Source organism: Dermacentor variabilis, chromosome 4 (genome assembly GCF_050947875.1).
Source record: "Dermacentor variabilis isolate Ectoservices chromosome 4, ASM5094787v1, whole genome shotgun sequence".
Taxonomy (NCBI): Eukaryota; Metazoa; Arthropoda; class Arachnida; order Ixodida; family Ixodidae; genus Dermacentor; species Dermacentor variabilis.
In genome coordinates, this window is record NC_134571.1 from 53,316,384 (window position 1) to 53,340,891 (window position 24,508).

General features: G+C 49.8%; 1 protein-coding gene and 1 long non-coding RNA gene across 2 annotated transcripts in view; one reads left to right on the top strand and one right to left on the bottom strand.

Annotated features, from left to right (window-relative positions):
• LOC142579166 (uncharacterized) overlaps window positions 1-24,508 on the bottom strand; it is a 131,250-nt gene that overhangs the window by 58,425 nt on the left and 48,317 nt on the right. The window lies entirely within an intron of this gene.
• On the top strand, window positions 6,297-24,017 carry LOC142577644 (uncharacterized). Its single transcript, XM_075687120.1, has 12 exons — window positions 6,297-6,454; window positions 7,039-7,118; window positions 8,438-8,585; window positions 9,476-9,561; window positions 10,111-10,242; window positions 10,555-10,648; window positions 11,632-11,953; window positions 13,365-13,539; window positions 15,383-15,518; window positions 15,902-16,206; window positions 19,496-21,208; window positions 21,520-24,017. Exons 1-12 carry the CDS (start codon window positions 6,366-6,368, stop codon window positions 23,820-23,822), a joined length of 5,583 nt encoding a protein of 1,860 aa, XP_075543235.1. The 5' UTR covers window positions 6,297-6,365; the 3' UTR covers window positions 23,823-24,017.

Genomic DNA, 24,508 nt, shown 5'->3' on the forward strand with positions numbered 1-24,508 from the left:
ATGATATATACCCAACCGACCGACCAGCCGACCGACGAAGAAATTGGTCGGTTGGTCGGTATATGTCACACCTTTTCGCATTGCAAAATTGTGCTTATTGAATTTTTGAGGCAACCAACGTTTTTGTTCCAGATATGCAGTAATGAGAACGGCATTAGTATAAAGCAACAAACTGCAGCACTAAAGAGAAGTTGCTTCTTGCTATAACAAGGTCATTGTGTGGACTTTGGCTGCTACTACAACGTAAACAACACCTGGTTCAGAAATAAATATGCATGATGTATGCTGTATTGGCTTGCTAGTCTTGAGATACATGTAATTTGTTTGTAACAGATGATATGAACGTTTGTTCGTATTTACAGTTCAGCATAATTGGTTCGAACATAAAAGACATGACTACATGACTTCGAATAATCTCTGCTGTATCTAATGTGTCACTGTTCTGCCCCAGCAGAGTGTGTGCCAAGCACATCTTGGTCATCACGGGGGCTCCCATCTAGACGAACAGGAAGGGGCTGAAGCCGAATTCGCAAGGCTTTACACCATGAACAAAGAAGTCGTTCCAGAAGTATTTGGATGAGATATCAAGTCTACAGACGACTGTGTCAAAAGTGAAAAGATCGTCTTCCGTCATGCCACCAGCACGGATATTGGCCGAGTCAGCCAGGTACCTCAACAACAAAAATTCTGTGTCTTCAGATGTACCTGCAACCTCTGAACAAGCACAGACGACGCTGGCCAAAAGAGGTCCGTCAGTTTACTCTTCCTTAATGAGCTTCCTGGCCTTGTCAAATACCATTTGTGCCAAGTATATATATTTTTTTCAAAGAATGCAAGCTTTTTCATTCTACATTGTTGTTAAAGATCATTCCTCTTCCTCATCCAAACATTAAAGGTCAACCAGTTCTTTGCTCATACTTAATACCAGTCACTGTCTAGTAGCATAACATATGTGTAGCAGTATTTTATAGTGTACGTTGACATGTGCAGTTTCTCTCCTGCAATAGCTGATGCGGCATTGGCGTGTCTTGCATTAACATTTGCACTGTGTGCTACGTAGCATTAAACTTTTCTTCGTGTTTCTGGCTTTCAGTGTTTGCAAGGTAGAGCGGCTTCCCTGCAGGGGCGACTGCGTCAGCAAACGTTTGGTGAAAAAAAAAATACCTCATACTTACCTTTTGTACGAGCACACTCCCTGAACACATCGAAACCGGCTACATGAAAATAAATGTGAGACCCCTACATTCCAAACCCTCGACGCTGTTTTGGGTGCCAAAGATTCGGTCACGGCTCTCAGAGCTGGAGGGGCTGTACCACCTGTGCAAAGTGCGCATCACGTGAGCAGCCTACTGCAATGATCCTCCCCACTGTGCAAATTGTGACGGTGAACGCTCAGCATATTCTCGCTCTTTTCCCTTATATGGAAGAAAGAAAAAGAAATTATCACGCCCAAAGTAAAAGAAAATATTACCTTCAAAGAAGGTCGAAAACGCCTCTCATTTGCGGGGCCTTCTTTCTCCGACGTGGCACGGCAGGGGGCAGTGCCACAAGGGTTCTCGGCGGCCGTTAGGACCACGCAAAGTGGCCCGACGGTACAGCGACACAGCGATAATGACTCCCAATTTACACACACCGTACGGCGACTGTCGATGCAAATAGGTGGCGCACTGTCCAATTTGCTTGCGCTGCTGATTGTCGCTCGTTGCCAGACCGCCATGTGCGACGACGTAAGTGAGCTTCTCAGCGCATCCCGAGATGCAAATTTTATTTCTGCTATTGTACGAAAAGGTGCACTGCTTTTCTTCTGCCAATAAAGTCGCACGTCCTGTTCACTCACTTGTGGCTTGTTTGTGTGGGCCTCAGTAGAGACTCTTTGGTCTCCTGGCAATTAGAACGCACCAGCTACGCGGCAGCCTAGGCAACGAGGCATGCCGCACAGGCAGCAGGGCGAGCACGGCGCGTACCAGCGCACGCCACCGGCGGAAAACGGCCATATTGAATTTTGCTCTAAAAAAAAAAAAAAAACTCCTCTGGATGGATGGATCAATGGGTGGATGGATGTTATGAGCGTCCCCTTTGGAACGGGGCGGTGGGCTGCGCCACCAAGCTCTTGCTATTATTCTCCCTAATGTCCTACCTAGGTTAAACAATAAAAATAAAATGCTATGAACTCCCACACCCAAATTTTCCGATCCCCTATTGCGAACTGTGCTTTTGTACGTTTCCGTTTTTTGTCATTTCCCTACTTTTCTTCCACCAATCCTCCAATCGCCTCTTACTAATGCCTATTGCGGACATGTTTACTTTTCCACTGCTCTCGCTGAACCCAAGTGCCTCAAAGAGGCCAGTGGTGCCTAAATCGACCGCTGGCTAGACGTCTTCACTTTGTAATAAAACATGCTCCGTCGTTTCCCTAGCTTTACCGCAGCAATCACATTTTTCTTCTTCCTTCTTATATCTCGCTTTATAGGTGCGTGTTCTAAGGCATCCCGATCTCGCTTTGAAAAGCAAAGACCTTCCCTGTGACTTATCATAAATGGTTTCTTTCCCGATTTCGTTTTTTCCTCTTAAGTAGTTGCTCATGGCAGGTTTCTTTTCCATTGCCGCCACCCATGAGATTATTTCAGACTCTCTGACTTTCCGCTTGACCTTCTTTGTTGCTGTGTTGCCCACCCTACAGGCTGCATACTTGCTGGTTAGCTTCCTAGTTCTTTTCCTCCACTGTGGATCAATGTTTTTCCTGTACAGATACCTGAGCACTCTCCCAGCCCATTTACTTTCTTCCATATTCCTCAGCCGTTCTTCATACTCAATTTTACTGCGAGCTTCCCTCACTTCAAAACTAGTCCAGCCTATATCAGCCTGCACAGCTTCATTTGTAGTCTTCCCGTGAGCGCCCAATGCGAGGCGATCCACTGACCTTTGGTTCCTGTCGAGTCCTGATTGTACCCCTGATTTAAGGCAAACAACCGCATTTCCAAAAGTAAGTCCTGGAACCATTACACCTTTCCACATACCTCGGAGGACCTCGTACCCATGGCATCCCCATAGCGCTCTGTGCTTCATTATGGCTGCATTTCTCTTCCCCTTTACTGTTATGGTTTTTTCTTGTGTTTCCATATATTCATTGCCTTCGTTTATCCATATTCCAAGGTATATATATTCTGTTACCCGAGGTATTTCTTGGCCCTGTATTTCCACTGTCTGTTCACTGTTTTCATTGAATACCATAACACCTGATTTTCTAACAATAAATTTCAAACCTAAATTGTTGCCTTCCTGTCCACAGATATTAGCCAGACATTGCAAATCACTTTGCTTGTTAGCTAGCAACACAATGTCGCCCGCATAACATAAACCTGGGAATTGCTGCTCTATTACTGTACCCGTCTGTTTGTATGAGAGATTAAACCCGATATTACTTCCTTCTAGCGCCATCTCCATCCTCACCATGTACATCATAAACAGCAGCGGGGAGAAAGGGCACCCCTGTCTCAGTCCCTTGTTGATATGAACTTTCTCCTCGTTCCTCATCCCTTCCGATTCAGCACAAACGGTATTTTCTAGGTAAATCTTTCTAAAAAGCTGTAGACAATCATTACCTAAGCCTTCCCCTTCCAGAATATCCCACAAAATGCTGCGGTCTACGTTATCGTAGATTCCTGTAATGTCTAAAAAGGCCACATACAACGGTCTGCTTTCTGCTTTTGATATTTCAATACACTGAGTAAGAACAAGCAAGTTATCATCCAAACGCCTACCTATTCTGAAGCCATTCTGAAGCTCGCCCAAGATGTCATTATTCTCTGCCCATGCCTGAAGTTTTAATTTGATTGCCTGCATTGCTAGCCTGTATATTATCGGTGTAATGGTCAACGGTCTATACGAGTGAATTCTGTCTTTCTCCCCCTTACCTTTATAAATTAAATTCATTCTAATTTGTCGCCAACTGTCTGGTATTCGTCTATCTTTTAAAGTTTTTTCCACTGCTTTCTCCAGAGCTTCCTTACTTTTTGTTCCTAGTTCATTTATTAGCCTAACGGGAACCTCGTCTAGCCCTGTGGCTGTGCATTTAGGAATTTTCTCTTCCGCTTTCTTCCAGTTTAAATTTGTCAGCACCAGCTCCTTTTCCACTTGGGTCTCTTTCATGCTCTTTTTTTCTTCAAATACAGCCTCGTCATTGCCTTGGAAAGATTCGGCTGTTACTTTTTGGATGTAATTTATTGTCGCTTCTCCTTCCAGTCTGTTTTCATCTTCGTCTAGGATATGTTGTTGTATTGTTGTCGATCTCCCGCCTAATAATTTTATGTGATTCCAAAATATTCTAACTGCGGCCTTCTTTTTCTCACGTATTTCTGACAATCAACGTTCACTTTCACCTTTTAGGTACGCAATTATTTGTGTGTGCTCGTTCGTGTATTTCCATGAATTGACTGTTACAATACCTGATTTTGCAGAAGCTTGACGGAAGATAAGCTCGACATGGACATCGACGATGTGGTGGATGATCACGAGATGGACACCGGTCAGCAAGGCGAGCAAGGAGGTCAAGAGCAAGAAGAAAAGCAAGGAGGACAAGAGCAAGCTTCTGTGCTTTACTGTAAAGGAGTCATTCCTTTGCAGTTTTTCGTCTGGCGGCGGTGGAACAATAGGGCTCAAAAAATTATCCCTTGTGGAATAAAAGTTACTTTTTATTATCAGCAGTATATATATCTTTTTTGAAAGATGAGAGTAACAGCTAAAGGACGAAGGAAGAGATAGGAAAAACTCGCCAGTACCACAGTCAGCAGTGGCACACTGTTGTAGGAAATCGATGCCAAGAATGACGTTGCGAGTGGACTGAGCAAGCACTGCAAATTCGGCTTGATACACGTTATCGTAGAAATAAACGTTCGCGGTGCACACTCCAATAGGTCGGAGCAACTCTCCAATCACAGCACGACATGCATTAGCGTTATCCCAGCGAAACATCACTTTACGGCCTAGTCGGGTTTTGAAATCCAGGCTGATCACGGAGACACTCGCTCCTGTGTACACTAAGGCAATCGTAGCAACATTGCTCACTTTTAAAAGATCACTTTTAAAAGATGACCACCTTTGTCCTCTTCTGTAATCTGAGGGTCCAGGGCTTCAGCACTTCCTTGATGTACGTCGTGCATGTTTCGCAGGGAACTTGGTGTTGTATCGTGGGGTAGCTAGGTCAGGTGGCCACACACATCGAGCCACACGCGGGGGCCCTCCGCTCCAGGAGAACAACCACGACTACAATTGTCTGCGATCACGTCTCTCTGGTTCCTTGACAGCACCAGCCTTTTTGTTGCAACTATGACGTCATGTATGACGTAACAACGAAACCGAAACAAACTGCACAACAACACAACATACACCTTCACTTACAAGAAAAATAAGCAAGGAAAGAAACTTGACAACTTCATAAATACAGTCTAGGAGGTCACAAAGTCACTCAGCCATGCCTATTCAATGTGTTCGCGTACTGCCGCAGTATACTATATGAAAAGACGGGTGCAGTACAAGCAGCCTGATAATCACCGGGGTCTGAAGGTGTTTATAGCTCTGCACCGGGGCTCTAATCTATAGCCCAATTAGGTCTGAAGGTGAAATTTTAAGTGTCGGTAATAGTGATGATATCATGCAGTGATTATGATATGATCAGTCATATGCAATACCCTTATAATAAACAAAATAAGGAAAGTGTGGGCGGACAGCGCGCGATAACAGCTGTATGCACGTCCTAGCGTAAAACACTTAAGCATGAGACATGTATAAGCACACAAAGCTCCAGTACACAGCAGAAGTGAGTACCTAAACATACGCATCCAAATTCGATTAATAATCAATAAACTGAGCTATAAGGGCATCATGTGGTATAACGAATTATTAATTCCTTTGTTCGTGCCTGAGAAGCATGTCAAATGACCTGTTGTTGTCATCCAATGACCCCAAAGTCCGAATAAGTTTCGCATTCGGCGACATTTATTCCGACTCGCATGTCGCTGGTACGTGGCAGCCCCTTGCAGGATGGATAAAACATAGTTAAACTAATAATAACGAATATTTAATAACGCATAACGAATGAAAACTAAAAAGTACAGTAAAGATATCAGCATGCGCCTCGCTTGACAGACGGCAAAAGTGAAAGAAGAAAGTAAAAAAAAAAATTCTGAGTGAGAAGTGAAGACAAAGAAAGCCATAAGTGCACACGCAGAGCGCGCCGCGTGACAGATCGCCTCGTTCAGCCGCCATCTGAGGTCACGGTTCCGCGATCATCTCGCAGGATAAGCTCTTGGAGTCCGGTGCGTCGCGCTTCCAGAAAGCTTCCAGACACCGTCAGCGCGGGACCGAGCATGACGCCCCGACGGTCGCTTCTTTTCTCGACTGGTGCGGTCTTCTGCGCATTCCTGCAGCTAGTGGTCGGCCAAATGGAAGCCATGGAGTGAGTCTCACTTGTCCTGTATCCCTAGTTATGTACTTCTCAAACGCGTCTCGTGCAGTGAAGTCATCTAGTAGGTAGACTGAATCGCCTATTGAAAACCATGGATGCTTTTCAAAAGGCGATGAACGCGATTCGGGCGTCTTCTAGAGCGCCATGATGAACCATAGACCTGCTATGCTCGTGATATCACCGTAGAAAGTGAAAGCGCATGCCTGTGCTTCGAGGGGCGTGTTTATCGGCACCGTATGAAGCGTGGACGAAATTAGCATAATAGTTTTAACTAAAGAGAAAATAATGGTACTACAGGCTAAATTGCAAATTACTTTTGGTGATATGCATAATATCCAATACAGAGCAGGCGACAAAATGGCGAAAATAAGTTAGTAATTTAGTGATACTACAACCCGCCTGCCAGTCCAATACAATTCCTGCGGCCCTGGCTCCGAATGTTACAGACCCTACCTTTAGTCATCGAGTACTTCAAGGTTCTCTGCTGAACGCGCACGTGCATGTCTCGCGTTGTGCGTGCACGCGCATTTTTATGCAGCCAGTCTAAAAAACTCCTAAACTTTTTTTTTTACCAGTGCCAGAGATCACTTCAGGATCGTCCACAACAAGCCCGATCACACTGACGTTCCCAGCAGTAGCAAGAGCTCTGATCCAGGTATGATCAACGCTTAATTTTGGGAATCTTTTGTCTGTTTATTAGACTGCTGCACTCCGTCCACTGAAGCGCCAATGGAATGCTATAGGATGAATGGATATAAACTGGCGTCAGCCATTCAGTGGCGCGATTGTTCGAACGTGTGCATCTTCCTAAGCTTGTATAGTCGGAGCGTCGTCTGCTCACTACTCGGGCGCCAGAGCAGGACTCGTATATAGTTATCACTCCAGTGCGCCTCTACTTGGAAACAAGCTACGTTTAGGTACCCATGAAAAGGACCCGAATCCACACGTGTGTGCCCTGACCATGCTCCCTGAGCTTGACAAGGGAACTGGCCAGTAAACTTGCAGCGTAGACGATTTAAAGAAAATGCGGGGTTGGTGCACGCCATCGTGCGTTGGTCATGGACTTCCTATGATGGTGCAGCAAATTCTGCAGTGCATACTGTTAAAGGATAATCTTCAAGCCAAACTAAAGATGATTCTGAAGTAATTCTAGGGTTACTCTTCTTGTCCTTCCGTCTTTTCGCGCTGTTTCCCTGTACATGATTACACCTCCTCTGGCTACAATCGAGTGGTTCAGGTTGGCTCTACCTCATCCAACAAACACTAAACGTTCGCGTTAGTAGGCTAGCTTTCTGTAGCGCACATCGACTCAATATAACATCGCCTAAGTTCCAGGAGCTTGAATACATGGTCGATAGCCTAACCGGTAGAAGGTATGGGAAAACATGTCAGGAGGTTGCGATACTGCGGTGGCCAGTTTACCAGCGGTCTGCTTGCCGCTCGCTGCCAGGATTCTTAAAGCAATCAATCCCAGGTTATTCTCACGAAAAGCGCCTCTGGCAGCAAAGGACCTTGCGTGCAGATGCTGCGCGCCGTTACTGCACTCCATTTGGTCATTGTAGATGTCCATACTGACAGTTAATGTACAGTTGCAATGCAGTAATCACCATGGTGGAATCACCATGGGATACAGGGATCTTTTTCAAGTGAGCCATGGGGCATTCTTGGAAGAACTTATTGTTTTATAGATTCTCTACCATGGCTATGAGAGGCGCTTGGAGGACTACGGATTAGCGTTGACCCCGTGACGTCACAACGTACACCGCAAGTTAGGCACCCTAGCGTTGGCCTTTATTAACTTTTTTCCCTTTCCGCCCTCTTTAATGATGTGGCTGTGGTCAAGAATCGATCGCGCATCTACGGGAACAGTGACGCAGAGATACGAGTATCCATATGATATAAAGCCACTGCAATATAATTAATTGAAACATATTTGTTGATGCCTCTTTTGTTTTGTTGTCGTTCACCGAATAGGCCTTACTGCGGCGACATTGGTTGCTACACCATTGAGCACCACCAACGTCTCCAACGGGACACCAGGGACGGCACTGCCCCTCGGCTTCGGGCAGGATTGCTCGCACGAAAGACAGTGCAACGCACTTCTCGGTCTCGCCTGCATCAGGTGCGTTCAGTGCACCCCTTTCACGGGCGTAACACCACCTGGGCGGGGGCATGCATACCGAGCACGTGCCCTCCCACCTTCCCCCTAGCCGAAAGGAATTCCTGACTACGCCAGTGGCCCTCTGTTGCTATATCTCGACGAATGAGGCAACCGCCTTTGTTGCCTCTGAGTGGCTTCAACAAGGACGCAGGCTTTTATTTAAGCACAATTGCTAAGGGTGCAAGGAATTTCAAATTTTTCAGAATTTAATATTTAAGATTTTTCATAACGGGGTCTATGACTTCTGGATCACTGCTGATGTGTTTTTATTCCTACTGGGCAAAAGTCAATATCGCAGCCGTCATACTACCTCTTACTGGACCCCGGAAGGTTATTATTGTAGCCATACAAGAACGGCAAAGCCACTGCGGTTAAAAAGTTTAAATTATGGTGTTTTATGTTGCAAAACCACCATCTGTTTATAAGGGACGCCATTGTGGGGGACTCCGGAAGTTTGGACCCCCTGGGGTCCTTATTGTGCACCTAAATTGGGCACTTAAATCTAAGTACCCGGGTGTTCTCGCATTTCGCCCCCCCTCAACCCCATCGAAATGCGGCCGCCGTGGCCGGGATTCGATCACGCGACCTCGTGCTTAGCAGCCCAACACCTTACTAAGGTTCGTGAATGCGCCAATGTTATTCATTCTGGCAGGTCGCTTCACTTTTGCATGGTGACGATGGCGTGTTTTCTCTCAATTTACTGTGCAGAGCTTTCTATCTATAGTATATATGATTATTGTCCTGCGTGCTAATATTCAAGTTACGAGGAAGCTACCCGAGGATAGTGCATCATTTATTACTTACGGTGAAGTCCAGTTTCTGGCTGAGAAAACGTGTCTGCTCGTTCGCAGCAACAAGACCCGCCCGCCAAAGTGCGCCTGCGCTTCATCGGCACCCGTCTACATCAATGAGGGTGGCATCCAGAAGTGTGTCCGAGGTGAGAATACGGGTCTTGGGTCTATACATGCCGGTCTATACAGAAAATACGGGTCCTTAATGCGAGTCTATATACTAAAACATTTCCTGCCGTATAGTCGCAAATCGACTCGAAAGCGAGTTAACAGTGATTTTAAGCCCACTTATACGGTTCTTATGACGATCCTTTCCCAGAAGAGTGAAAAATAGGGAGCTCGACTTCGATTCTACAAATCCCCCAAATCCCAACGTGCCGCTATTTAGGAAATTGGGGTGCCAGCCTGCGGCAGCGTCTTATTGCATTGATTGAATTGAGTGACACTTCTTATGCGGAAAGTTATAGGTTGCAAGATTTTCGTCTCAAATGCAGTTAATTCGTTCGTTGTAAATGACTTAATCTGCGCCTTCGCGGTACCGAAGACAAATGTCATTGTTTCGCTTACAGTACTAGTCACGTTTCTTGTGGTTTGAAAATAAACCCGGAAAAAAAGAATCTTCCTCCCTTTGCTTTGTCACGCAACTACGCAAGCAGGAGCTCAATGGCCTTTATGCGCGCGCTTGAACGTTGCAGCCAAAAACCTCAACGAAGCGTGCGTCAGCAACCAGGAGTGCAGCTTCGACAACCCTAACGTGCAGTGCATCAACTCCTTCTGCAGCTGCTCGCACCCATTCCAGTTGACAGCAGCGAGGCACTGCCTGTTGCGTGAGTGTCCTTCCGGGGTGTTCGCGGCGCGAGCTTGTTTTATGGCGTACCGTGGTTACAAATTTACTCGAAAGTTCTGAGTCCAGTATGACGTAATCTGAATAGTATTATCCACCATATATAGTCAACGACCCGCAAGCCACAGTCCGGCACGGCATGCGCGAGGAAAGTGATCGCGTTTCCTTTCGGGGTCATTACGTGTCATTTAAAGATTTACTTACGAGCGTATGCTTGCTGGCGCCGTTTCTGCCGTTGAATTACACTTTGAGGTGTTTTGAGTATTGCACTGCAACTGGGCACATATCGTTACAGCTTCAAATCAAGGAGGTGACATCTTCACCATCGCCCTTAGCATGATGCTGGCCTTGGCATTGCTGCTCCTTGTTGCTGGCTACGCGTATCAAAAGTAAGCATGAAATTCAGCATGTTTCAGACTTCCACAGAGAGTTCACTACTCAGATCCTCCAAACAATCAGTTTGTTGAAGCTTACTGATGCTTACTCGCGTGCTCGCTGATGAGTAGTTTAGGTAGCTTGCATTTGCAGTTTACTTTAGAAGAAATGAAACCCGCAATCATGTATATAATTCCGCTGCACAGCACAACCACGGTGTGCGTGTGCCCTTGAGCGAGAGGTTCGATGCATGGTGTAGCTATATATAAACAAGCTCTTTTACGTTGCCACGAGTTTCGCGTTTCGCAGTTATTGTGGGCCATCGTAAGAGACCGAAGTCTGGCAAACCTGGATCTTGTTCAAGGTCTTTAGTTCACATATAGCACCTGGGCTTCATGCTACACTCCAATCGTACACCTCAGAGTTGTCAAGCTATGCTTGGCAACTCTGCGGGCTAAGCTAAGTGGTTTTGTGTTTTACGTTCCACGTGCGCAAACTTCATCTGCCTGCGTATATATGGTATAGTACAGTACACGGCGTTATGAACAAAGATATATATCGGAGCTTCCCGACCACTTTCTGTGATGTTTCGTCACAAGGGAGCTCTGCCCCGTTGCTTCATTTAGTTGCGTATACTTCACGTGCACACGCTGTATACTCGGCGATTAAACTGGCTCGAACGACGGGAGCATACGAAAACTGCGAGAGTGGACTGCGAAGTGTTTAATATTTAATGTTGCCAAGAAAAATAAGCGTGTCTTTCTTGCAGTCAGTAGAAGGGTACGTTATTCGATGCCTTCAAGTATCTAACACGCCTGTTGTCTCGACAACGCGTAAACCAAATCTATTTACAAAGGGTGGTCTATATGCTGCGAAGTAATAGGGTTGACAGGCATGTGATTCCACGATGGCGGGACACGTGCTTGCCCTCTCTAAACCTTTAGCTGCTACTCCGAAGGTGCAAAACCGAACGCACACGAGTTCGCGACGCCTGCAGGATGGTGCGCGAGCGTGCCGGTTCCAGCAGCAGCGCCAGCACCAGTAGCGGCAGCCGCCGCTCGAAGCGCAGACGGAAGCGCGACGCAGACGCTTCGGCCACGTCTTCGACGGCTTGCATTCTGACCAAAGAAAGGCCCTGGCCGGACCTCGACAGCGAGGGGGAGTACTCGACGGGGGACGATGAAGGCAGCGAGGAACACGGCGAATCGAGGCGACAGGCCCGCGTCGTCCATCGTGGCTCGTACTTGCGGGAGCACTCGTTGGTGCCACCTCGTCATCCGCCCCGTTACATCAGTCAGCAGGCTGCCAAGGGTCGAAAGGTGCGTTTCGCGCGCACACGCGCCAGGGCGACCGGTTGCGCTTGTTTGGATCTGAGCTTTTCTTGTATGGCAGCGCCAGGTATAGGTATAGCTTATGCAAGCCGTAACTCCACCGCCTGTCACCGTGTTATAGAGGGTGTTGTAAGAGTTGTCGGACGATCCCACCGCTGTCAACCAGATGTAGGAGTCGTCGGACGATCTCGCCGCTGCCACCATTTGAAGGAATCGAAGGTCGTAGAGAGGAACTCGGTGAACAGGATTTATTTGCATTATTTACATTTTAGACCAGACATATATCGACAGTCTAGCGTGACTCCCATATGGAGCACGCAAGACGACGCATGCAGCAAACAGCAGACGAGCACACAGCTCATTAATACATTTCGAGCACGACAACGAGCACTCAGCTCCCGACGACGAGCACGCACTAGCAGCCGACAATCGCTGCTTATATCCTCTCCGCTCGACGTCATAGTTCGACGTCATTGAAGATGACCCGCCCTTTTGGAGGAGGCGGGCTCGCATACACGTGTTGCGCAGGTTTCAGTACCGCACACACACACAGGTGTAAAGGTCCGGAGCCCACGTCAGAGGGGCTTCGTAGAACTCTGCTGCGTCCCGGGTGGCACGCCCGGTAGCACATTCCTGAGCTGACCCTGCGCCACGTGGCTGCCGGTTATTCGCAGTTCTCTGAAGTGCGCCCCGTCCGGTTGGATTGGAACACGTGCAGCGGGCTGAAATAGCGGGCACGTTGTCACCCCGTACGGCCATTCCTAACAGTGTCTTTTCCTTTGCTACGCCAAATAATAATAATAAAAAAAGACTTGCCTGTGGCAGACAACGCATTTCTAAACCTTGAGTTAACTTACTCGATGAAGGCGATCATTGCTTCTATGAGAAATGGAAATTCGTAATTGAATAATAACCATAATTATACTAATTTACTTCTTATTGAAATATTTCACGGCACATTTCAATCTGCGAATTGTAGCTATTGAGTGAGGCATATCCATAGACTGTCCAAAGAGACCGTTTTTTCCCGACTTAATACGCGCTTATGCAGAACGTAGCACGAAGGTCAATTCGCTCGCTGCTGCTGCCGCGCTTCCTCACTCCACGTTCTGACAGCGAGTTTCCGCGGTCATCAAGTGAGATGTGTTCACGTTTGCTAGTGGGCGCGCGATATACCATGATTGCTAATTTAGTTAGTATCCCACGTTTACAAGATTATACGGCCGATAAATCTACTACCCTTACTTCGTATAGCTGTCCACTGATTTGCTATCGCAATCGATGCTTCGGCTTTTGGGCGAAGCTGCGACTTTTTTTACGATACTTAGTCACATCTTCTGGGTGGCCAGACTTCGTAGAACGTAGCACCTGTGCGCACTCGTTTGCTGGGTGGTTGCAGACGGCGGGTTTGCCGACGGTACAAGAGGCGGAGAGTTCCTCCTCCGAGGGTGGCGAACAACTGCACTCCAGCAGCAGCTCCGTTGCAGACAAGCCGGAAAGAGATTCACGTGCCACGCCGCTGTATCGGGCATGCAAGGGACGACACCTGCCCATCCTGGCGGAGCGAAAGCCAGGTAGGCCTTTGCTTTTACGCGGCGTTTCGCACATATATGGCGTTCTGGGACGCTGAAATGTTTACCTTTTCGTATACTATTACGGTATGAAAAAAAAATTCTGATCCAACAGAGATTATCACGAAGCTAATAAGGAAACCTATACGGGTTCTCCCCAGAAAGAACTAAAGCTGAAAAACAATTCACCGACGTTTACGATACTCCCTAATGCGAAATGTGAGCGCCGACCTATACGTGTTTCCATTTCGCGATATACTGGCTGGCGCAGACAATCTGTCTCGTGCGGCACATTGAAAACGGTGCGAAGTGTGGCGTGACTACCTAGCTAATCGGGAGACAGCCCGTGGGGTACGCGTGGGCGCGATTCACAGCAGCCGTCGCAAACAGACCTCCATTAATGCTGCGTCTTGCTTTCATATTAGTACATTTGGACGAGCTCGTGCCATGCCATCGGTGAACAGACGACGCATGCTACTCTGGCGCCATCTCGTAGCCATCGTCGCCGCAGAACGGCACTGCTGCTGTTCTCACGCTTTCGCCATACCCTCCTCCTCCCCTTTTCGCCTCATGCTCACACTGTAGCCTCCTCCTCCGCTTTCCTCCTCGGGCTCTCTTCGCCTTTCATCCACCACTGCGGTTCCGCGTTCGCTCTTTCATCCTTTGCTCTGCTCGTTCGCTCGGTCACGCCGCCGACGCTCAACGCAGGGAACGGGCGCTTAAGAGTAGCGCTGTAAAATTCACCTTTGTGCAGGCACAGCGTCAGCGCCTTTCGGTGTGGTTGCTATACCATCTGAGTTAACCAGGTGTCTAGGAAATCGCAGAGAGAGGCCGAATTAATCGACAACTCGCAGCTCAAGGAGACGTAATTCGGCAATCATACGCACACCTGGTTTGCCATGTACCGTTCACGTTTACGGAATATCGGAGCGCCAGCAGGTAGGGCAGCATGGTGAACCGGTATATGGCTAGCCAAATACAATAACACTAAGGTAACAGTGCTGGTAGCGGCATCTCGCTACGCCCTGCAGTGATTGTTGCCCGGTCCACGCGTTGACACGATCAACTATGTAGAACATGTAGACAGCAAGGAGATAACGCAAGGTGCTCGCGGGCCGGACCAGCGTTGACCTCGGAGACGGTACGAAAGGCGGGGGGGGGGGGGCGACATGGAAGACACAGACGCTCTTTCTCCAGCCAGTATCGGATTCAAGGAGCTGACCAAGCTACGCGAACTAATTGTTCGCGTAGCTCCCACATGAAATGCACTATTGAAAATTTGATCGTTGGGATAGGTCGACGACGGGCCCCAAAGTGCTCATTTGCTGTAGCCACATATTGTTGATAATTAGTAAGTTAGTTACCGTAACTTCGCTAATTACACACGTAATTGCGGGAATTGCTCTGTACATGGAGGCCACAAATTTGTACATTCGCACGGTAAACATAACATTGCACCATTGCATAACTGCACCAAATTTGTAAAATTGCAAAATATACATATTTTGCAATTTTACAAATTTGGTGCAGCTAAAGAAAAACACACTGTATTTGTGTATGTGTGTGTGTCTAACCTAACACTAACCTAATTTAATCTAAAGTCGCATGCGTGTGGGCAGCTACTTATGAAAAAGAATTGAAGGAGTTGTTATAAAAAAAGAACAACATAGCAGAGAAAAATTCTCACAATAATCTCAGGAATCCGACAGTAATTTCTAAGTGTAAATCGAGCTTTATGCTTCTGCAGCGCAGCGCCTGTACCCTGGAAAATGCTACAATGATCCGAAATCTATTGGTCAGTGTGTGCCTGCGAGCAATGCATTAACACACCAGAATTAATTTTTAGGTGTCGAGCTCGGCTACGATGAACCCGACTGCAGCAGCTCATCCCCAATGCACATGCTTCGACCGAAGGACGAGCAGATGCAGAGGGTCCTCGACAAGCAGCAGGTCGTGGTGACCATCGAAACGCACAAACAAAGGTAGGTATACGCTAAACCTACTCGATCCTGAGGTACACACACAAAAAAAGGAAGCTCTATAGCTTCTTCACACTGCCACGCAAGGGATCATGATGTTAACTTAGATATAGAGATGCATGAAGACTGCGTAGCCAGTGTCTTTTTTGAACCGGAAGCCCCATACTTTCATCAAAGTTCAGCTTAGTCATATATGCACTGGAGGATAGCGAAGCGCAGAAGTTACTTTGCTTTGTTAATGCCATTCGCGGCGCATCAGGTTTCCCAACCGACACTGCGCATACTTCAGCGCGTAGACAAACTTTTGGAAGAGATATGCATACTATGACAGCACAAGGAAGGGCCGAAGGCTCTCGGACGTATCCTGCTGTGCTGTGGCTTCGCAGATCCCTCGGAACTGCCCCAAGCCCTCCGCCCATAGTTTCGCTGCGGAGGCGAGAGCTTCCTCCGTCGGAGTCCACGGACGATTCATTCATGAAGGACCTCAAGCGCCGCCTCAGTCTCAGGGCTCGGTTCAGCGACGACCTCTGCGGATTGACGCCGGTGACGCGTTCGGTGTCCGCCGAACCAATACCTGTCGCGGCTGGTGCCGTTCAGTGCGACGCCTCTCAAGGCACTCCAGCAGAAGCTGGTCCACAGAAGGTGGAGACGGTCGCCAAGGCGCTGCGGGACGCCGAACCGCCGACTACTGGTGAGATATTTGTCATGACTGAAAGCGCGGTTCTTGTGGATACGAAGAGGTTGGCTTTGGTGGATTTGCTAAGACCGACATGAAAGCGGACCTAACAGAATGGCGTAGGGCTAGCGCGCACGGCCGCATGTCTGCTGGAGGCGGAGAGAGAGAGTAAAACATCTTTATTAATAATATTTGAATGGCGAGAGCAGTGTGGGAGGAACCCTCAGTCCAGGGTCCCTAAGATGATTCCGGCGATGTTTCGAGTCCGTTGTATCACAGCTCGGAGGACCTCGGGAGGTCCGTCGCGGAGGGCATCGTCCCACAGCCCTTTGTTGCGTAGGGGGTAAAGGAGCGGAGGAACCGGGCACAAAGTCAAGACATCTTATGCTATAGCACTCTTCGCCTACTTCAGGCATTTTTGAATCTATCTATCTATCTATCTATCTATCTATCTATCTATCTATCTATCTATCTATCTATCTATCTATCTATCTATCTATCTATCTATCTATCTATCTATCTATCTATCTATCTATCTATCTATCTATCTAACACAGTCGTCGTCATACCATTGTCGTCCCGCTTATGATCGGGATGCTGCCTTGGTCATTCAGTGCCGGATTTCGTTATGATTCTCGCACAGTGGCGTAGCTAGGTCGTCTGGCACCCGGGGCCCGTAGGTCTTCTGTCGCCTCCCCCCCCCCCCCCCCCCTGGGTGTAGTCGAGGAAGGCGAGGATATCGATAATTTCCGGGTTTCAGCACCAGTACAGCCGCCTTGGATATTGCGCATGTCCCCCGGGTCTCCCTCTACTTCGCTTTCTTTCCCAGAGATCGCGAATGCAGCAGATATACACGCTGTTTTTTCAGCACCAAATAACACAGGGTGCTGTACTGATAACTTGTGATAAGCGCCTTGTGATAACTTGTGATCTTCTGTCAGACTGTAAGGCTTGGCAGCCAATAGAAATGCGGCTTCGTGGAAAATATGGCTCACGTCGCAAGTAACACAATATATCTTTATGAAGTTTTAATTACTAATTTTAGCGGCAATAATGCATTTGGAAAATTGAAGCCCGACATTCATAACTCGGCCAACAACAACTTCACAAGAATCGTCGTAGGGACTATGGCGCACCCCACCCTATTAGAAAAACGGAAAACGCCACCTGCCTCCTTGCTGCGCGGGCGCCATTGCTATGACATTTAAGAGTTCTCTTCATTCTGATCAATAAAGCTTTGTTTTTATTTGCTTCTATACGGACAAACGTGAGTATCCGAACTGTTGTACCACCACAAGATTGGGAACAGAATAGAGCACACTTCGCGTCGATTGTTGGTGTCACCATAAAAAAAAAGGCAGCGATGAAGCCTGTTCCAGCGAAAGCTTGCATTACTATTGCTCTGCACTCGCAACAGAGAGGCAGCCTATCCAGTCATACAGCCTGTCGAGTCATACGTCGCCAAACTCTTCGGCCACACCGAGTCTGAAGCCGATCCCGAGAATCCTTTTCGCGACCTTTGACGGCCGCACTTATGCAACGTCGCTCTGAATGAAGGCTTCGCCGTAAACGCGAGCGCCGGGCGCGCTCGTTGAACGCCCTCTTGGTGCTGTCTTTGTTCGTCTTCGCTGCGCGTTCTGAACGGAAGAGGGACCTAAGAGCCTCAACGTCTGTTTAGCGACGCCTGCTCCCAGCATGAACACACGGCACGAGCGCACCCCACATGAAACTTTGCGCTAAGGCCATTAGTTTAGCGACCATTTTGCGAAATAAATTTTTTAGCCCGCACATGCGTGCAAATATTTCGTGGGTTGTTGATAGAGCTGCCGCCGACAATTCTGCGGCGCAATGCACCGGGTACATGAGCTCGGGCTACTGGATACCGGATCATTCTTTGCCATTTGCTCCCAATCAAGCCGGTGGAAATAGGAGTGTCTTCAGACGTATGTGACACCCCCCCCCTCGCCACTTGCCCCTCGCACCCGGGGCCCTCGGGCCCCCGTCCCCCATTGCTACGCCACTGTTCTCGTACCATCGTAATCATTCCGTCGTGGTTGTGCCATCGTTGTCGTTGCACCTTTATCATCTGGTTGTCATCATACTGTCGCCGTCAACTCATTGTCTTCATGCCGCGGGCGTCGTCACGCTGTCCTCGTTATACTGTCGTCATCGTTTGAGAATCCTCTCGTTGTTGTCAAGCCGTCGTTGCCATATGTGATAGGAAGATGTGGGCCCAGGCCTCAAACACACAGGGATGGCACAATGAACACAGATAGGCTTTAATGACACGGGGACGGGACTAGGATAACGTACACGATAGCACACACACAGTTCCCTTAATGAGTGTCTGTCGCTTAGGTATAGTCACGCTCAGCGTCAATGTAAGAAGGCGTCCGATAGCGCGTCGGTATCACACACTCACGGCACGAAGAGGCGCAAAGATGAATCTGGAGCAGCGAGTGGCGCAGGGGCTGGAGGCCGGGGCGGATGCCCGGCACACGACGAGCCACTCGTGTGACAGCTGGGTCGGGACGTCTGCCCGGCACAGGGTAGACCGTTCGGAAGGCTTAGCTGCACCGGAGCATATCGGCGTCGGATGCTCGCCCAGTAGTGGAGCAGGCCGGTTGAAGCCCAAGGACAGCCCGGCCTGTTCTGCCAGCACACCCAGGAACACTGGCCTTGGGTAGACGAACTGCTAGGCTCGTTCGGAAGGCCAGCCCAGGCAGCTCAGGCAGTTCGCGTGGCTGCCGCCTCTGCCCAGACACCGGCCCTCCCTCTTCCTCTTCGTCCGTCGCCGCCCCACAGCAATCACGCGCATTCGGCCGCGGCATTCAAACAGTCCAAACTCCTATCACACATATCTCCTTTGCCGTTCCACCGATGTAATTCTGTCTGTTTTCATCATTTCATATCGTCGGCACAGCGTCGTCGACACACGTTTGTCATGCTCATTGGCGATTTGGGAATTAGTATTGATTAGTTAATCAACTTCTGGAATATTATAATTAGATGAAAAGTGTCAATGAGAACATTGTAGAGCGACACGAAAAACTCCCGATGCAGCTTTCTATTGCTCAATACGTGCTGCATAAATGTGTTTTTCCGAGCGTGAAAGAAGTCCTCAAATGCACGCAAAATTGTTTCCCCCGCCTAAATGCATACCGCATTTTGTAAATATACCTAAGACAAGTCGCAGTATGGTTATCGCTGACAGGCATACGCACATCTATTCAGCTGTAGAATATTGAGTCGGGTGAGCACTTTCTTAACGTACGACGCTTTAATGAGCCATTCATTCACCCAGGAGTGACATTCGGCACCAGTGTTCCTGTTCACGGGTTCACCGTGTCAACCAAACCAGCAAAAAAGCAGATTGCGGACAGAGAGCACCGGGATGAAGGACCGGAGAAGGCGATAGAAAAGGTTGCGGCCACTGACAATACCTCGCAGTTGGGCCGGGAACGTCGCACTGAAAAAAGCCAGCCTCCATTGCAGTTGGCCGATAAGAAAGACCATTTCAGCACAATGCCGGACAGAAGCTCGTTGAACGCGGGTGCGCACAACGCGAAGAGGAGGCGCGCATCCTCGCCACCTGTTTTGAGAAGTTCCGGCAGTGAGGGCAGAGCAGAGCCGAACAAGACGAAAACAATCTTGCTTCCACCCGTTGCACAAGCCGATAAGGCCGAGGTCAACGTGACTCGGCAAAGTCGGGTTCCACTCACAGTTGCCGCTGCCGGTACGAATTTCGAGAAAAAGGGAAACGAAGGGCAAATGCAGTGTAGAGAACCGAACACTGCTAGCACGGTGACCGAGTTGGATGCTGCAATACAACTTTCAGAAAACAGCAACATCAACAAGCGTCCCGCGCTGCCTGTTCCCAAGGGTACGAATGCTTGTATGAGCTCACCGGAAATCGCTGACTATAAGACACCTAGTGAAAAAGAAAGGCTGAAAGACGAGCTTGTCGATGCTGGCGCGGGAAAATTGCAGCAGAAGCAAAGTGACCACCTCAATATCGAAGAGGTCGGCGAATTGGCTCGCCTACTTTCTGGGCTGATAAGAAAACACGAATACTTAGAGCGTACTTCGTCAGCCGAAGACAGCGCGAACAGCGTTCCCCAGCGGCCGCTCAAGCGCAAGCGGGACAGGGCGAAACGTTCTCGCGGCGCCTACGATGCGATGAAAAAGGGCTGCAGGGCCACAGAACCCACCGAAGAGAGTTCTGTGGGAAGCTCCCTTCAACATTTCGCTGAAGTCATCTTCGGCAAAGTTAATCAGCAGTCAGTAACTCAGAAATCGGGTTTGCCAGTTCAGCCTGACGTCAGCACGGCGAAACTTTCGCTGGAACCGACCACTCAGCACAAACTGCTTAGCATGGAGGAATTTGTGCGCAAGACAGCACAGCCGGAGGCACCAGAGCTGATAGAGGCAGTGTCTGGTAAAAATATTGGTAACATGAAGCAAAATACACCCTTAGAGGCTGACCGGCCTTCTCTGAACCAGACCACAGAAAGCACGATCAGTAAAATGAAGTCACAAGAAGAGATCACGCCTGCACAGCAGTCGTCGCTGCAGACTACAGTCATAGAGAGCAGCGCTGACGATGCAAAGTACGGCACTGACAGGATAGGCGGGAGAACACCAAAGCCGATACCAGTCAGCGTGCCTCAAGACTATCGCGGCTGGGTCCCTATAGGGGCCGCTTACGCTGCACAAAGACCGCCCAAGAGTGGGGCATCTTTAGGGCTGACCGAACTGGTCGGAAATACCAGCGGAGCGAGGGACATTTCGATGACGTTCTCGGATGGCGGTGGTATCCAAAGCGTGCTCCGAAAGAAGCCCTCGGTGTCGTCCACTCCGTCAGAGACTACACCATCGCTTTCAGCGCAAAAGCCGTACCAGGAATACATGGCGAAGCAGCTTCAGCCTCCAGTGCACTTTGCCGAGAGACCATTTGCGGAAGTTCTCGCCAGCATGGAGAGCGAGATAACCAGCACGTTCAAAGATGACGCGACAAGTAAGTTGAAGTCAACTGTATATATATATATATATATATATATATATATATATATATATATATATATATATATATAATATAGAAATTCACAATAGGTGCTCGAGTCTGAAGTCAGCCTGGACCAGGCCACCGATCCACGTGTGGTCTAGAAATCGCATAGAAACTGCGACTGCATGATGGAAAAACACTTCGCTCCTTCAATTTGTCGGCTGTTTAATTGTTCGCCTATGACAAAGTATTCGCGTTTTCGTCGCTTAATTTAAGGGGTTGAAAATGTTATTTGTAACTTCGTGTTCTTTTTTTTATCTCAGCTGGCGTTCAGGGCTCTCAAAAAGGGCTGGACAAGTCGTCTCCAAGCAGCGCTCCGCAAAGCTCGACCCAGTCGACCATGAATGATGAGAAGCTCGATGAAGCAGCCATCGAGAGTTCGTCAAAAGGAACCTCAGAAACGGACTCCAGTAGAGCCGTTTCCAGCGGAGACGTAGCCGAGACATCGGGACGCGTCGCATCCACTGCAGCCCCGCCAGTCGGCAAGATCCCGGTTTCGTCCAAGGCAGTGACGACGTCGACTTCAATCGAGAGCGACGAGGCGTCCAAGGTGGCTCCTAGGGCGCTGCTCACCTTCTGCGACTCGGACGAGGGCTCGGTGCCACCGTCCGAGTCCATGTCGCTTTCGTTCATCTCCTCCAACTCGAGCTGCAACGCTGTGCACCGCCTAACCGATCTGGCCGACCTTCCAAGACTGCAGCATGGTGCGGCGGCGGTGACTCACGAGACGGGTGACGGCGGCATCGTGCTAGGCATGCCGCTACCCCGACTGACGTCCTCGTCGGCAGCGCAGACGGAGAGCTCGCGGCAACCCGCGTCATCGTTGACGGAGTGCGGCGCTCATGCTCAGCTACTGACGGAGCCAGCGGGTCGTTCTGGCTGGCCTCATCTCAGGAAGACTAGGAGACGCGACGTCGGTCACCGCGTGTCTACGGACCGTCCATGGACGGAGGACGTCAAGAAGGTTGTAATGCTGGGCAACAAGCACTACCTGCATCAGCACGCGGGGCGCCGTCCCATGGCCAAGTCGGCGACCACCTTTGACGAGACGCAGTGCGTGCTCTTCAAGATCGAGGACCATGTGCAGCCCGATACGACGGCTTCACCAGTGGCCCGCGATGCTCCGCACAGCATGAGCATGTCTGGTGAGCTGATTCGGGAAAGCTGCGAGTCCACACTGGAGCTGTTGCTCCGGCGGAGCACCTTTTCCTCTGGAAGGGACGCCGACACGCTGGCGTCTGACGATAACTACTTCGAGCAGCCGCTCAGGCTAAGTGACTTGATCTTGCTGCAGCACCCGGAGGTTGGCCTCAGGAATTTTATTGTGGTCGACATTTCTAACACTGCCGACGCCCCCTCGCTGACAGCACTTTCCTCGGCCGCGGCTACGCCTGCTGAGGGCGGAGCAGAGCGCCAAGGTGTAGTGCTGGAAGCTCAGCCCGAGGACAAGCAGGCGCCGGATTTGATCATGAACCACAAATCCCGTGCCAATGAGCCGATGTCCGAGGAGACGCGTCTGACAGCAGCTGCAGTCGGGATTTCGCGAGAGCCATTTCTTGCTGCAACGGTGGCAGGAAGTAAAGGCTCGGACGCTCTCCGGAAGCCCCAGCGTCCGAGCCTCACCAAATCGGCAGCCAAGGCCACCGACCACAAGCGCCGGCTGGAGCAAGAAATTGCGGGTGCGAGAAGAGGGGCCGCGGAAGCAGCAGCGGCCAGGGCGACGGAGCCAATGGTTCGTTTCACCGCGCCGCTGCCTTCGCAACACGTCGTCTTTCTGCCCGATTGCGCCGTGGCCATACGTCTTCCAGGTGGCGTGATCCGGAGCGTACGTCCGGGGCAACAAGCCTTCGGCACTGCCGCGCCGCAACGCAGAGGGGCGATCAGGACCAACCACAGGAGTCGGCAGCTTCTGCTGGCCACGGCCCTGGACGAACCCAGCTTCGAGTCCATCTACAACGCCATCTTGCAGCCGCCGCCCCGAGTGACCGCCGCTCTGGAGCCCATTGCGCCGGGATATGTTCCGAGCCCTGCAAGGGCGACACGGGCCGTCTCGTTCGACGACTCGCTTACCACCGTTGTGCACCTGGAGCCGCCACCAGAGTCGTTAACGTACGACGTCACCGACGCGACGGCGGGGTCCGAGCCGGAGGCGCCTTCGCAGTGGCGCAAGGCGAGGCGCCGCTCTAGCCTCTGCCACTCCTTGTCGGGCTCGCGTCTGCAGGCGCCGCCGGCGAGCCCCGGCATCGAAGGTGCGAAAGTCGCGGGCGGCACAGCCTGCAGGACGATGAGGTTCGGCGGCTCTGGCCAGCTGGCCCCTGCGCTGGCTCGCCCTGGTGCCGCCAAGGACGCTGGCGCGGAAGGGGCGTTCCCACCAGGCGACGGCAGCGGTAGGCGCGACACCCCGACTCCGCTGATGTCGCCTTTCTATTCATTCGAGGACACCGGCTCCGAGCTATCCTTCCTGCCGGAGTCGAGCAATTTCGACAGGTCGAGGTCGGTCGCGGCGTCGCAGCGCAGCGACGACCACAAGCATTGTGACGAAGACCATGCCCCGCGGCCTGCATGAACCGCGCTGTTGCGTTGCCAATCAGCAGAATATGTTCTGGCTGCATTCAATTACGCGTAGTCAATAAATGCTCTGAGAAAAGCGAATGCTAACACAACTGGGCAAGAGCTATACGTGTCCAATGAAGTCGGAGATCCGTGCCGCTCCAAGTAAGTGCAACCCGTACATTATACAATTTAGATATTAACCTATACGTTCACCTTCTAATATATAGCAAGCTCATCAGGGGTCAATTGTTTGTATTACGTTATAATATCCTCGTGGGCATATGAGAGTTGGCTTTTTAGAGGCATGCAGCCCAAATAGCGCAAGCCTATCGTATGGGCCCGTATGGTGTCCTTCGACCATGTGTAGAGAGTATATTGTATTCACTGTCTTATGATGCGCTCCTTTGACGTCCTCTAACGCACTTCTCAACGAAACACATCGGAACTAATTATTCCACACAATAAAGCAAATCTCTGATTACGCCATACGACCAATGACATTTCTATGGCAAATTATCGGGACCGTGTTTATATGAAACATGAGATTTGAGATCTTTCGAGATCTTCGGCAACGGCCCTAGCCCGCTGGACGGCCCACTCCTGGTCTTCGGGTGCTTCGCTGAGGAGGGCGGTTTGCCATCTCTCAGCGAGGCGCCCCGCTTCAGAGGGTTCTGGTGTTGTATTCCCCCTTCCTCTTTG